The sequence below is a fragment of the Bactrocera dorsalis genome, chromosome 4 (assembly GCF_023373825.1).
Source record: "Bactrocera dorsalis isolate Fly_Bdor chromosome 4, ASM2337382v1, whole genome shotgun sequence".
Taxonomy (NCBI): Eukaryota; Metazoa; Arthropoda; class Insecta; order Diptera; family Tephritidae; genus Bactrocera; species Bactrocera dorsalis.
In genome coordinates, this window is record NC_064306.1 from 66,674,394 (window position 1) to 66,689,386 (window position 14,993).

Below are 14,993 nucleotides of genomic sequence, written 5' to 3' on the forward strand. Positions count from 1 at the left end.
CGAGAGTTAAAGATGGAAACGAAAAGCATTTGCAGACAAAAAAGTGAGAGGCCGAAATGTGGGAGTATGAAGAGCTTGACAAGCTGGCCGACATTGGTAATGATCGAAAATTCTACGAAAAAATGCGGCGACTAACAGAAGGTTTCAAGGCTGGAGCATACTCTTGTAGAACCCCCAGAGGAGATCTAGTAACTGATGCCCAGAGCATACTAAAATTATGGAGGGAACACTTCTCCGGCCTGCTGAATGGCAGTGAAAGCATAGCACCAGGTTATGTCGAACCCGATTCCCCAGTCGATGACGATGGAGAAGTTCCATTGCCCGACCATGACGAAGTTCGAAGAGCAATTACCCGCCTGAAGAACAACAAAACAGCGGGGACCGATTAACTGCCGGCCGAGCTACTCAAACACGGCGGGGAAGAACTGATAAGGAGCATGGATCGCTTTTTTGTAGAATACGGTCGGACAAAAGCGTGCTCAACGATTGGAATTTAAGTATGCTCTGCCCAATACACAACGACCCTACAATCTATGTTAATTACCATGAGATAAGCCTCCTCAACTCTTATAGAAAATAATTCGAGCGACAGAACTAAATAGGGGAGGTACCATGTTCTAAAGAGTAGAAGAGAGTGTACAGCTGCTGACGTACACCGAGGGGTGTAGTAACAGAGGATTATTTTTTAGGAAAGCCCTATTATACAAAAATGGTATCCAAAAGTTGGAAGGTCGCTATGATCGGCGTATCACTATGGAAGTAAGTGGAAAAAAGAAAACGAATTTTGCAAAAAATATGTGTTTTACTATGGTACGCTGAAAATTTTTCTTTTGACCTGTTATCCGATTGCCTTCGCAGTGGCAGTCCGACAGCTTTGAATACATTTTTGACAAAAAAGCGAAGCAAAGCAAAGCCCATTCTCACTCCATCTGACCAAGTAAGAAACATTTATTTTAAAATTGAATTAAATGTTTATTAACTAAACAAACTAGAATTCTTTTTTAGCCCTAATTTACGTTTCCCCCCTACTTTTAGCATTTTTCTGCGGACTTCGGTTTTGTTTTCTTTTCTGGCTTCTTTTCAGCCTTCTTTTCGGGTTTCTTTTCCTTCTTTTTGTCCGGTTTCTTATCAGTCTTTTTATCGCCTTTCTTCTCGGGTTTCTTTTCAGCCTTCTTGTCAGGTTTCTTTTCGGCTTTCTTGTCGGGCTTCTTTTCCGCTTTGCCTTTTTTAGCTGGTTTCGCTTGTTTTTTCTTATCCTTCGGCGCTTTCTTGGGTTTAGTACGACGAGGTTTGTAATATCTATTATGGATTTACAAGAAAATAAATTATACATATGTTAATTAATAAAGATGTAACCGAATGCATTAAAAATATATAAAATGCAAAGTTGTGCCGAATAAACCAAGTTAATTTTTTGACCGACTAATTTCAGGCAGAGTAGTTGAATGAGAATTCGCTAAAGTGACGTCAGCAAAACAGCTGTTATCAACACTTTACAGCACCAAGATCAGCACAGACTTTGTATTCTGTTATTGGCAGGCAAGCTCACCTCTCCGACTTCGGTATCGCCTTGTGACACATACAGGCATTCATCAAATGAAACACGCCCGAACAAACGCTTAAGGCACCAGCAATCACCAAAAGAAATTGTGCATAAAACCCACAAAAAGATAAGATCACCATTATAAGACTTACACCAATCAAAATGCACAAGACACCTATAATAAAGTTGAACATAACACCCTGTATTAAGAAAGAAATAGCGAACACGACAAACGTTTCATTGAACTTGTGGAACACAGAAGTTAACAATGTATCTTACCAACGGATCAATACCCAACGTATGCAGTTTGGGTGTAAGTAGATAATAGTACAAATCCGGTATGAAAGCGGGAAAAATGAAGAGCAAGAATATGTAAACGGGACCACTAACTTCATTGCCAAGCACACAACTGGCCGTGAATGTACAGTATAAAACCAAGGCAGTCGCTAATCCTTCCGTGATCTAAAACAAAAGCCGAAAGCAAAAGTGAAAGCAGAGTTTTTGGCGCTTTAGCAATTCATTATGGCCTTACAACATTTAGGAGGAAGTAAAATCGACTCTTCTTGCGTTTCTTCCTATTTTGGTCGATTCTGGTGGTTTGGGTTTTTTTCATTCTAAGTTACAGTTATGTTTGGCAAATGCTGATGAAATGTAAAAAAAACTCTCAAAGAACGATTATGAGTAGTTTAAAATAATTACTTTTTGACTTTGTTGGGCGTTTTGATATTTTTTACATTTCTAGTAATTCTGTTTTTTTTTTTTCAATATGTCAAACCATGATTCATGCTTGAATCGATTTTACAAGAAAAGAAACGAAATACCCGGCAGAAATTACGTTCAAATGTGTTATGGGTGAAGCTATATGATTTACATCATTTCACCTAAAATGCAAAATAATGTTACACCGCTTTTCATAACTTTACAGGCGAAGGAAAACGATATAATAGCAACCACTCATATTAAAACAAAATTTGAGTTTTGGTTACAAAAGGGTTATATTTTGGTTATCATATACTCATATTGAAACAAAATTAGAGCACCTTTCCAACAGACAGAATGTGATTGGTAGCACTGGAGATATACGAGCGCAACGTCATCTATTGACAAAATACGAAACGACTTTTTTGACTAACCGATATATTGGTTATTATATCTGACAAATATTTTCAATTTTTTTTTTATGATACATTGTTTAGCATTCTAGGTGGCGATATCAACTACAGGAGTTTATCGAAGGAATCGATAGCGTTATTACCACCATTCATGGATCCATTGATTGTGACTAGAAACCCATTTGATATATAGACTTACATGAGCAAGTAATGCCAAATTAAGGAGCAGTACTATATGCATTTGTTGTCCGAAATTATCACACCTATACTCTAACTTCGCTCCTGGAAACTAATTTTTGGATGAATCATTATTTACTGGGCTTATCCGAAAAGTAATATGAAAGCTACCTAACCAAGGCCGGCATCCCAACGCTTCCGCAGCCGCCCTACAGGCCAGATGTGGACCCCCGAACTTTTTTTCCTTGCCTGAAAAGGCCTATAAAAGGAAAGCGTTTTGAGGCAACTGAGGGGATCCAAGCAGCATGCACCTCGGCTCTCAAGGTTATTCCGAAGAATCTACTCGATTCAGTCCAATTACTTTCCCGACAAACCCTGTACAAGAGGCTACAGATTTAATCCGGGTGAGTGCTACAAAGTAGCTTCAACGCATTGGTTCAGCCTGAACGCCACTGATGTCGGGTTTCAACGAGCACTGCACATTCTGCAAACGTTAAAATAGAATTACAGGAGCAAAGGCTTATATAGGCTGTTCAAAAACCTCCAAAAATATTTAGTAACTGAAAATACCTTAAAGAAGGTACATATATGTAGAATACAGATTCCAACTTACGACCACCTCCTAAAAGCATGATCTTTATAAAATTTCAGTGTAACTTCACTTTGTACATACATACATACATAGCCTTATTTCCCATACACTAGAAACACTGTTCAATTAAAAGCAATATTCTTTCCGTTTTTCCACATACTATTATAATATGTAAGGCTCGTTGATTATATAAATATTAGTCTCCAAAATTTTCTTTAAAAATTTTTACTAAATAAAACTTCGCCTTCATCGAGATTTTCCTTGATAAACCATATGAACACCAGATGTACTATGCCAGCAATAAGTTCAATTACACCAACAGCTAAAACTGTCGTCTGTTTCGGGTTTCCACAACCCGTAACCGAGAGAAAGGCAAAAATGCAAGCCAACACACACACACAGAACATCACAATGTTATAGCAACCGCCCTAGGGCAAAGAGGCAAAGAAATATTAGAATACAAAAGCATAATCTAATTAACTGGCACTCACCAGTGCTGCATAGAATGGCTCCGATATTAGTATGCCCATGATGCAGTACAATATATCCGGTATAATGGGTATAAAGACTAAAATACCTGACCACCACATGAAAGTAGAGATCTCACGCGCTCCTATGCAGTCGGAGTCGGTCATGTCGATGATGAGCGCACAAGCCACAATTTCAAGAATCTGCCGAGAAGTGAGACAAATTAATTTTTGTTTGGAACTCGTTAAAATGCTAGTAATACCCACGAAGCACACAACATAAAATGCCGTCGAGATGATGCAGCGTTGCAAATGCGTTAGTTTTAACGGCATTTTGAAAAACACAAACAAAAGTAAGTATTATCAATAATAAAAGTTTTCTTACTCGCAAATAATTTTTCGTCAACTGTCAGTGTTTTTGTTTTGATTCAGAAATCCGGCGATATAGTGTATGTGAATTGAAACAAGTTAGAAAACTTGAGTGAAATTTCAGCAATGTATTTTTGTATGGTAATTGTAATATGTTATCGAAAAAATCAATAATCCGTTTTTTACAAGTGATATTCTGGGTAAGAAGATAGTTTCAAGAGAAATAATACCTGTTTGCGTGAGATATATCTGAAGAAGTCGCTTCCGCCGGAAATAATGATCAATTATCGAACATCACTTCTATCCACGCAGATAGGTTCCTTTTTACGTCTATCTCGCGTTTTGCACGAAGGAATAGCTATATAACATAGAAGCTTTCCTCTATTCAGTCAGCCAAGTAACACGAATCTTCACTAAAAGCTGCGTCAAAATACAAGAAAGACGGCAGAGCACTGTAAGATTTCACTTGCCAGCCACAGGAATCTGAATCTGATGGGCTATATTGAAGTACCTGAGACATTGTGGTTATTTAAGGGACAGAACACACTCACTAGTAGTTTTGTACAGTCATTTGTCGGATTTATTTTCGGATTCATTCCGATTAGGTAGTCTCGACTGTTTAGGGAACGATATGTGAGCTAATGGCGATACAGTTTGCACTTAGATCTACATATCTAAACGTAGCTAACAATGATCGGAGATGGTTTTTTGAGGATGCCTATATTGTTAAAATGGCGAAAACGAACCATAGGTAATTCACTTAGTAATTTCATTTGATGACAACGGCTGCTTTTATAGACTTTTTTTCAATTCGCTGAACTATGTCAATTTTGTATATCTCATAAAGTTCATCGTTCCACCGAATGCGATATTCGCCATGGTCAACGCGCAAAGGACCCTAAATCTTTCGCAGAACCTTTTTCTGGAAAACGCGTAACGAAACCTCATTAGATGTTGTCATCGTCCATTCCTCTGCACCATATAGCAGGACGGGAGTAATGACTTACAGAGTTTGGTTTTTGTTTTTCGAGATTTACTTCTCACTAGCCTACTCAATTCGAAGTAGCACCTGTTGGCAAGAAATATTCTGTGTTAAATCTCGAAGCTGACATTATTATTGCTGTTAATACTGGTTTCAAGATAGTCGAAATTATATACGACTTCGAATTCAAAAGCCTAGTGTTTGTTTGATGATATTAGATATTTCGTCTTGCCCATGTTCACTACCAAACCCATTTGCTTTACTTTCTTATCCATTCTGGAGCAAGCAGTACTAACGGCGCGGTTGTTGAGGCCAATCATATCAATATCATCGACGTACATCAGCAGCTTTACACTCTTATAGAAGATTGTACCTTCTCTATTTCATCGTGTAGCTCGATCCAAGGTAGATTGAAGAAGTCGCACGAAAGGGAATCGCCTTGTCTGAAACCTCATTTGGTATCGAATCGTTGATTTTCTAGGTCTGAAGGTACACTGATAAGATCCAATCAGTTTGTTGACGGTGGGCTTTAATCCTTGACACAATACGGCCGATATCAATAGATGATGGAGTCATGTGTCGAAATTCAGGCAAATGAGGAAACTTCTCTGATTGCCATTCACTTGGGAGTGGTCAGAAACGATTCTTTTACATTTGGCTTAAGTAGCTCACGACTTCCGGTCTTAGACCAAGTATCCTCTGGGTAGCCAAAGAACATCCGTTAGAAGGTGAGCCATCCCTCTGTGCGACGAGTAAACCAAAGAAAAGTAAACAGCTTAACCGATTCACCGTTATATATTCGAACAGCTGTTATGATAAACCTAGTATCTAAAAAAATTCCTCAAATTGTTTGGAATAGTTTTTGTTTGGTGCCCTATCGATGATGGAATATCTAAAACAGCAATTTCAGTACACCTATATTTTTTTATCAAAAGAGTCAAAATGCAGTTTAAGTAAGACAAAAATTATATGATTTGAATATAAGTTAACCGAATACCAGTGTCAAGATTGATTTGCAACATTTCACCACGTCCTGGAAGGTCTATTGAAGCTGATGTGGATAAAATAAAGTGGATGGCAAAGGATTTTAAAGGGGTTGTTTGCTTTAAGCTTTTGCTCAACAATACCACGATAAATTATGAAGCTTATTGTGATCAGCTGGAAATTTAGTGATTCACTCAAATAGAATAGGCCAAAATTGATCAATAGCAAAGGTGTAGTGTTCGCCAGTGGAATGTGAGCCAAAAGGCCGAAAGATTTCCCAGTTAGATACGATGTGCTACTACACCCAACATATTCTCCAGAATTGGCAGCTTCAAACTATTACTTGTTCCTGTCTTTGCAAAAATTTTTGAATGGAGAACCTTCATCTCAAAACAGGACGTCAAAAACTACTTCGACCAGTTTTTTATCTGAAGATTCAAAAGTTTTATGGGCGTGGAAACAATCTCTTGCCCGAAAGTTGGCAAACGAGGTTACATCAAAAATGAGAATATAAAATATCATAAAATATTTAACGCAGTAAAAAAAGCGTTGTTTGCATTGCACTAAAAACGAAATTATTTAGTGAACTTCCAATAACAATTTTGTTCATGACCAGCGTCAGATGTAATTCAGTTCCAGTTGTAATAATCCTAGGCCCAGTTTTGTACAAAACAGCTGACTTTGTTTGCCTCTACTTAATGCCATCTTCTAAACTCAGACTGTAGCGAAAAGTTTATTTGTTCTAAAATGTTTCCTTGAAGTCGTAAGTCCGAAGCCGCTTGAATGGAATATGAGAAAACATTGCTTTGTTGTTCTCACACCCTTGAAGAAAGTTGTTAGTGCTATTTTTATGTGTGCTCAACGGTACAAGTCGTTAAATTCTTATCTGATCCTTTAAATATACAATGCTTATTTTGAAGCACTTGAATGTCTAAATTTATACCCCCATAAGTAATTATTAGAACTGACGTCAATTGTGAAAACTAAGGCGCAACTTTATTCAAAACAGTGTCTCCTGTGCATTGTGCCCTTTATGGCCCCTGAAATGCTCGATTTAAAATTAAACAGCGTCACAATTAAGTGATGCAACAACGTTTCACCCAATTTTCGAACTTTATCAGTCGGAAAACAATCACGCTTAATTGATTTGTTTTGAAGAGCTTTATAATCTGCTTATAAATAATAATGATGTAATAAGCATTGTTGGTGTTTCTGTGTGAGAATACCGCAATTTCTTAGCTTTCTCAGACATATTTTATATGCAAGTACATATGTAATTTTTTAGAAAACAACAACAATAATAATTGTGTGATGTGAAAGCTTCCAATAATTGCTTTAATTAAATGATAGTATTATAATTAAACTTAATTAAGTGCCCATTAATTGCGGCGCAGTAGAAAATAACACTTAATTAGAAATTTCAGAAATGTGATTTTTCTGGAAAACAAAGTTGATAACAATCTGTTTTATAAATACATTTGTAAAATAACGAAAGCAAGTAATAAAAATTTTAGCACAAAGTATTGAAAATTACAGATAACTATTAATTCTTAGAAGACCTTTACGTATTAAGCAATTTAACATTAAAATTAAGATGTTAAGAATCTATTAAGAGCCTCTGAAATAGGGAAATATTTTAATTTTCTTACTAAAAAATCAGCCTTAAAAACAAAGGGTTAAGTTGGAGTAATCCCAGACTGATCTAAATATATAAACTGATCGCTCAAACCCGCTCAATAAATATGCCTTCCCTAGATCGTCGTTTTGGCATCAGAGAGCGAGCAAAGGACCTCAAAAACTCAGGACCAATGGACCAATGGATGAACTCAACACACTTTCGGTATGAATGCTAAACTCCTAAAAATAAGTATATATATATTTTCCCGTAGTTCCTAGGTGGAACATAGGGCCTCAATCGTCCTTAATCTTCACTTTGTTTATTTCGGTTTTGGTAATCAGAGGGTTTAAGATGAGTAGGTGATTAGCCTTCTGCATCCGAGTTTAGTTCCGGGGCTGCCGGTTTCGCCTCTAGGCAGGCAATGACGTAGAAATTTCCTCCTCGCAGGTGCTACGGTTGTACCGTCTTTTCTCGGTCGACAGAGCCTCGTTTGTAGTGAACAGGGGATACCGCGCGAAGGCGAGGTTGACGTTTGGGAGGGATAGGCTGTATATTCGCAACACCAGCCCCATTTGCCCATTTTTGGTATTAGCTGAATGGCACCCCCCAAACAAGTAGGTGTTTGATTTTGAGGCTTGAGTAGCATACACACATCAAACGCATCTTTGCTGGTGCCGAGACGTGAGTTTGTAAAAGAGAGGTCAATATTCTCCAACTATTTAGCGAATGGCGCTCAAAAATGAGCTTGAACTGAAAAAGACAAAAATCACAGAAGACACTGATGACCATCCCACCCGAGGATATAACAAGGGCATGGGAAATTGGATTAAGCGTGGACTTACTTGCCTCAAATAAACCATATTTTAAAGGGCGTTTATAAAAAATTGTATTAAAATACCGAATTTGCTATTTTTTCGCCAGTCTGGATCAAATTTGAGCGAATATTCAGCTAGTATTTTATAATTTGTTTCTTCTTCTTTATTAGTGTAGACACCATTACGCCAACTGGTGACTCCAAGTGTAGCCAGGTTGTTGTTGGTGTTAATGCTGGTTCCAAGATTGAAGAAATTATCTACGACTTCGAAGTTATGACTGTCAACAGTGACGTGGAAGCTTCGCTTGCTTATCCAGTCTGGAGAAAGCAGAACTAACGGTGCGGTTGTGGAGGCCAATGATGTCAATATCACCCGCATACGGCAGCAGTTGTACGCTCTTATAGAAGATTGTACCTTCTCTATTTAGCTCTGCAGCTCTTATTATTTTCTCCAGCAACAGATTGAAGAAGTCGCACTTAGTCGCCTTGTCTGAAACCTTAGTTGATGTCCAACGGCTCTTAGAGGTCCTTCCCGATTCTGACGGAGCTTTTGGTATTCCTCAACGTTAGTTTACTAATGCACTGCTATGAGATAAATGGATGATTTTCTTTGGAGTTCAAGTGTACATACATTTCGCAGCAAAATATGTAGGAACATACAGTATATAGGATATACAATGATTACAAGGAGGCCATGAGATCTATTTATTTACGCCTTCCCATCAAATATGTACATATGTCTGTTTGTACATATGTACATATGTATAATGAATTACAACTTAATAAATCGCAACCAAAGCTATCAGCGAAGCCTGGCTTTTCTCACCTACGCCCAGTGCTTTTGTATTTGGATGTGTGTGTGGGTGGCATTTCAGTATTTCACAACCTTTGTAAAAACCTTTCCGTGCTGCCAAGCAATCATTTGTCGGAATAAATTTCGAGGGATCTGTTTGTCTAGAGTTTAACAAGTTTTTACTGCCATTTATCTTACATCGGTAGGAATTAATTGCTGCATAAATCTTTCCACTTTTCAGCAGCACTTCGGATTAAACGGGGGCGCACACGGGTACCGGTGTTTAAATCGCAATAAAATTAAAATAAAAAGCGTTATTAACGCTGCCATTAAATAATAGTTGGATGTGCTAATTTACGCTATGTGCTGCTTTGTAATTTACTGTTAGTCATTACGTATGCCAATGTAAACAAACAAAAGATTATGCAATTATTATTCACGCCTTCAGCCGCCAAGCGCACTTAAAACCGATTTTAAAAAGACGAAGCAAGAAATTCGCCGGCAGTTTGCTTGATTATACTTTTCATGTACTTATGTACATATGTACATAAATATATAATTAAATGTGTCTGTATGTAGGTGCAGTATTGCATGGTAAAATGCACACGAATTGTCTTTAGCGCAGTGAGACTTAAAATTTTGCGCACTTTCTGGGCCTGAAGCAGCCGTTCTTTATTTAGAAACTGTTGTGCGAAACGTAAAATCATTAGCTCTTTCTTTTACCAATTAACTTTGGTACTGCCTGAGTTAAGAATTCGCCCAAATTGCATCATAAAAAATTGAATAAATAATACATTACGTTTTTATAATATTTTGTGAGTATTCTTCTTTTCGGCATAAAATTTGAGCCATAATAATAAGCACTTTTTGTAAAAACCCAATACTTTAAGATTTCTCTCCTATAGTTAAAAGCATGGAAGAATGAATATGGTTAAATAATATAAGCCGTGTTAGTGGTATGGGTTCGATCTGAATATCTTCCACTGATATCGATTACAAGGGCTCTGATTATGCGTGCTTATTCCCTCTACGATTGAATTTGTGAGGGAGAATATTAACTATTTCGTATCGATTTATTAATGCAAGTCTCTCTCTCTGGCTCATTTGTGACCGAAAGTAGGGCTTCTGAGCTTTTTCTTCGGAGGATAATCTTGTATATGTAAAATAAATGTCCATTCCAAAGTTTAAGTCAAGATCCTGAAATGAGTATTTCTTCCAAAATTTGCAAAGTTATAGGGTTTCCTTGATATCAAACTGAAAGCAAATATATAGTTTGCGAGTACAATTTCCCATTTTTTTGGGCATTGTAATCATTAATAAAACTTGGTAGATGCCTTACTCTGATTTTTTATTATCTAACAGTTCTCCCGTCCCCAGGATTGTATGCTAGGTTTGGGACCCGCCACATAAAAAAACACTACCAATGAAAAGGAGTGAACACTAACTCCAAACTGCTAAATGACATAGCACTAAATGGTCATAGAAAATGGACGCAAATGCGCCTCCTATACCACACGAGCATCCACCCCGATAGCGATAGCAGTTTCGAGAAAAACGCATTTAAAGACGGCGCACTCAGCCTAGTAGTTAGGCTCGAGCGAACAAGTTCTGAAGGCTGTATCTCCGAAACTATTAGACGGATCAACTTGAAAATTTAGGACAATATTCTAGAGATGTTATAGAATTTAATAAGACAAATTATCTATTTCAAGGTTATGACTGTCAACAGTGATGTGAGAGCCAAGTCGCGAGTGCGACGACTGTTTTTTGATGACAAGAGATATTTCGTCTTGCCCTCGTTCACTGCCAGACTCATTTGCTTTGCTTCCTTGTCCAGTCTGGAGAAAACAGAACTAACGGCGCGGATGTTTAGGCCGATGATATCAATATAATCGGCATACGGCAGCAGCCCTTATAGAAGATGGTACCTGCTCGATTAAGTTCTGCAGCTCGAAGTATTTTCTCCAAGAGAAGATTGAAGAAGTTGCACGAAAGAGAGCCGCCTTGTCTGAAACCTCGTTTGGTATCGAACGGCTCGGAGAGGTCTTCCCGATCTTGACGAAGCTTTTGGTATTTGCTCAAAGTCAGCTTACACAGCCGTATTAGTTTTGCGGGGATACCAAATTCAGACATCGCGGCATAAAGGCAGCTCCTTTTCGTGCTGTCGAAAGCAGCTTTGAAATCGACGAATAGGTGGTGAGTGTCGATTCTCCTTTCACGGATCTTTTCCAAGATTTGGCGCATGGTGAATATCTGGTCGGTTGTTGATTTACCAGGTCTGAAGCCACACTGATAAGGTCCAATCAGTTTGTTGACGGTGGGCTTTAATCTTTCACACAATACGCTCGATAGAACCTTGTACGCGATGTTGAGGAGGCTAATCCCACGGTAGTTGGCGCAGATTGTGGGGTCTCCTTTTTTATGGATTGGGCATAGCACACTTAAATTCCAATCGTTGGCATGCTCTCATCCGACCATATTTTGCAAAGAAGCTAATGCATGCTTTTTAACAATTCTTCGCCGCCATGTTTGAGTAGCTCGGCCGGCAATCAACCGTCCTCAGCCGCTTTGTTGTTCTTCAGGCGGGCAACTGCTATTCGAACTTCGTCATAGCACTAAATGGTCATAGAAAATGGACGCAAATGCGCCTACTATACCACACGAGCATTTGATCCACCCCGATAGCGATTCTTTGTTAAGTCTATTAAGTCAGGGGCTCATCTCAGCAGATGATTTTGATAAGAAATGGGGACCAATGGCTGGTTAAACACAACGTTTTTTTTTCTGTAGAGAAGAATACGCCAATGGCTCTTTTATCGACAATAACAATGGCAACACATACATACATATGTGTTCACCGATAGATCAAAAGTGTGTTATTTCTATATCCCTCATCGGAGAATTACGTTTCCTGTGCATACCGCATATTACTCTGCTTAACTAAGTTTTAGGACTTGATGTGAAAGTAAAATTTTAAATATCGCAATCAAATTTGCATAACGTTATTGCAAAAGAATGTTCATTAATTTCACTTACTTACGAATCGTGTCTACGTCGAGACTAATTTAACATATTATCAAGGCTTCACCAAATTAGGCCCTTCCATAAATAATTATTTATTTATATCTTCTTAATTGTGATAAAGGAATAGCATTGATGCAAAGTTGATGTTATGGTTAAAGAGTTAATATATGAATTGATATATTTAGCATGATTTTACACTATCGAAAAAACGGCCTCGCAAATTAATCCAAAGAGTGTATATTCTCTTTAATGCAAAGAGAAAGCAGAGAATAAGAGGAGACAGGATTGTTTTAGTATATCAAATCAAGTACATAATGCATGATGCAATGACGATGAGCTCTTGACCGACCAGGTTATCAATAAGAAGGCTGCGACCACAATTCGCCGAGGACCAGATAACGAAAGTGTGCGCGAAATTTTAGACTTTGGAGAGTGTCGTAATACTAGATGGAGATACAATTTAATTTGAGCTGAAGTATTCGCCATGCAAGATGTCAACGGTTTTTTATGAACCGTTAGAGCGACTTTACATATCTAACTTCATTTAGTCCCTTGAACTGCAAAGCTACCAGATATCTACAGGGTTTGTCCGGAGGGTAATAGCACTGATTTGCTTCCACCGCAACTGTACTTCGAAGAGTGCGCGGACCGACTGACTACGGTAGAAAGCGTTCTTAGCTAACAATCGAGTGGCTGGTCAGTTGTCGCCGAGCATCTGTTGGTGTGTTTCGGTGGCACCAAGCCTTTTTAGAGGGCCGGGAGGATGTCGCTGATGAAGACCGTGCTGGGAGACCTGCGACTTCGACAAACACCGACAATGTGACTCGTGTGCGCAAAGTTTTGAACTCAGACCGTCGATTAAATATTGCCCAGATATTAAATTTATCAAACTCTGTGGTTCATGACATTGTGACGGAGCACTTGAACATGCGCAAGGTGTGCGCGAAGATGGTCGCAATTGGAAGTTGCACCACGACAACGACCCGGCTCACACCGCCTTTCTTGTGAACAGCTACCTAACCAAGGCCGGCCCTACAGCACCCTCAGACTTTTTTTATTTCCTTGCCTGAAAAAGCCAAGCAGCATGCACCTCGGCTCTCAAAGCTATTCCGTAGAATGCCTTCCGTGACGCCTTCAATGCTTGGAAATCGCGCTGGCAGCGCTGCATCCACTCAGAAGGATCCTATTTCGAAAGTTTTTAAAAAATTGTAACGATTACTTCAATAAATATTCTTAAATCGACTCAGTCCTATTACTTTCCGGACAAACCCTGTAAATATTAGTATGTATCGTCGTTATCTTTGCCTATCCGGCTCGAATGTAGGTTATATCCTGTTAAAAGGCCGACAGCCGTCCAGCAGTCCATTCGAGAACATATGTGAGTAAAAAGCAAGCGTGTTTCCTTCGCCTTGAACCGTCTGTCAGCCCTTTCAGAAATTTCATTCAATTAAATCCTTTTTTTAGTTAGTCCTAATCTTCAATAGGCACGTTTATAAATTTGAAAGCTGTCGAGCTGTTTAGTTTATTTAATATAGCATTTAGGGTAAAGCCACATTGTGTTTACGAAAAATGGATTAAAATGAATATCGTATGTTAATAAAGCATTGCTTTTGAGGAGAAGAAAATACTGTTGAATCTAGGGTTTAAATCGATCAGCATTATGTGGACCCTGCACCAGGGAAATCTACTGCTGTGGTTTGCTATGTTTAATGGACGTCCTTAAAAGTCGCTGGCTCGAAAACGATTTTAGACCAATAGTCTCTTAAGCAAAGTTGTTCAGAATGATCCGACGAATATTTCCCCTACTGGCAATTTTGTGGAAAAAAATCGACCCGCTCTAATGTACATACATACGTGCTTGAGTATTTGATTTCGCATACGTTTATGAATCTACTTATACCTATATGTAACATATATAGCATGTAATATTTATATTCATCTGTATGTATGTATGTATGTGTACATTCACGTGCAGGCAATTGCATTTAGTCGAATTTATTTTCGTGCCTTGCAATTTGTAAACAAAAACGAGAAGAAAGACGCGGCCGCAGTAAACGATCTGTTTAGGTCAGGGACCACAATAGCGGCAGTCTGCTTGGGGGATCGAAAAGGAAACTATTTTTAGCATATCCTGTTGTGCAGTTGTTTAGCTATGGAATGAAAACGCATTCGACAAACAGTGCGTGAGTGAGAGCGGAGCGCGTATTTTTACAATTCAGCTTTGTTCATAAATAACCAAACATTTATATGTTGCAATAAAAAAAGTAGGAACTAAAGCAATACATGAAAAATTAAAAGCGAATAACAATAAAAAAAATATTTAAAATAAAAATTAAAAGAGAAATTAATTAAGAAAAAACAAATAAATTAAAAAAAAAAAAATAAATTTAGTGAAAATTTACTTCAAATTAAAGTTTTTAAAAATTAAAAAAAAAAATTAAATTAAAAAAAAAAATAAAAATTAAAATTTAAATTTAATTTAGAAACAATAATTAATTTAAAAAATAATTATTAATTG

At 37.9% G+C, this 14,993-nt stretch overlaps 2 protein-coding genes across 3 annotated transcripts; both read right to left on the reverse strand.

The window, feature by feature from the left end:
• Window positions 1-779: 779 nt before the first annotated feature.
• Window positions 780-2,473, reverse strand: LOC105223709 (uncharacterized). The gene is made up of 4 exons (XM_049454198.1): window positions 2,076-2,473; window positions 1,823-2,005; window positions 1,550-1,743; window positions 780-1,299 (listed from the first exon to the last, which is right to left on the reverse strand). Exons 1-4 carry the CDS (start codon window positions 2,154-2,156, stop codon window positions 1,032-1,034), a joined length of 726 nt encoding a protein of 241 aa, XP_049310155.1. The 5' UTR covers window positions 2,157-2,473; the 3' UTR covers window positions 780-1,031.
• Window positions 2,474-3,465: 992 nt separating this feature from the next.
• LOC105223688 (uncharacterized) lies at window positions 3,466-4,332 on the reverse strand. Of its 2 annotated transcripts, none has more exons than XM_011201470.4 (3): window positions 4,155-4,311; window positions 3,916-4,095; window positions 3,466-3,852 (listed from the first exon to the last, which is right to left on the reverse strand). In XM_011201470.4, exons 1-3 carry the CDS (start codon window positions 4,170-4,172, stop codon window positions 3,640-3,642), a joined length of 411 nt encoding a protein of 136 aa, XP_011199772.2. In that variant the 5' UTR covers window positions 4,173-4,311; the 3' UTR covers window positions 3,466-3,639. The 2 variants fall into 2 exon arrangements, with proteins under 2 accessions (XP_011199772.2, XP_011199771.2); XM_011201469.3 differs by having other exon boundaries at window positions 3,469-3,852; window positions 4,159-4,332.
• Between the last annotated feature and the right edge of the window lie 10,661 nt (window positions 4,333-14,993).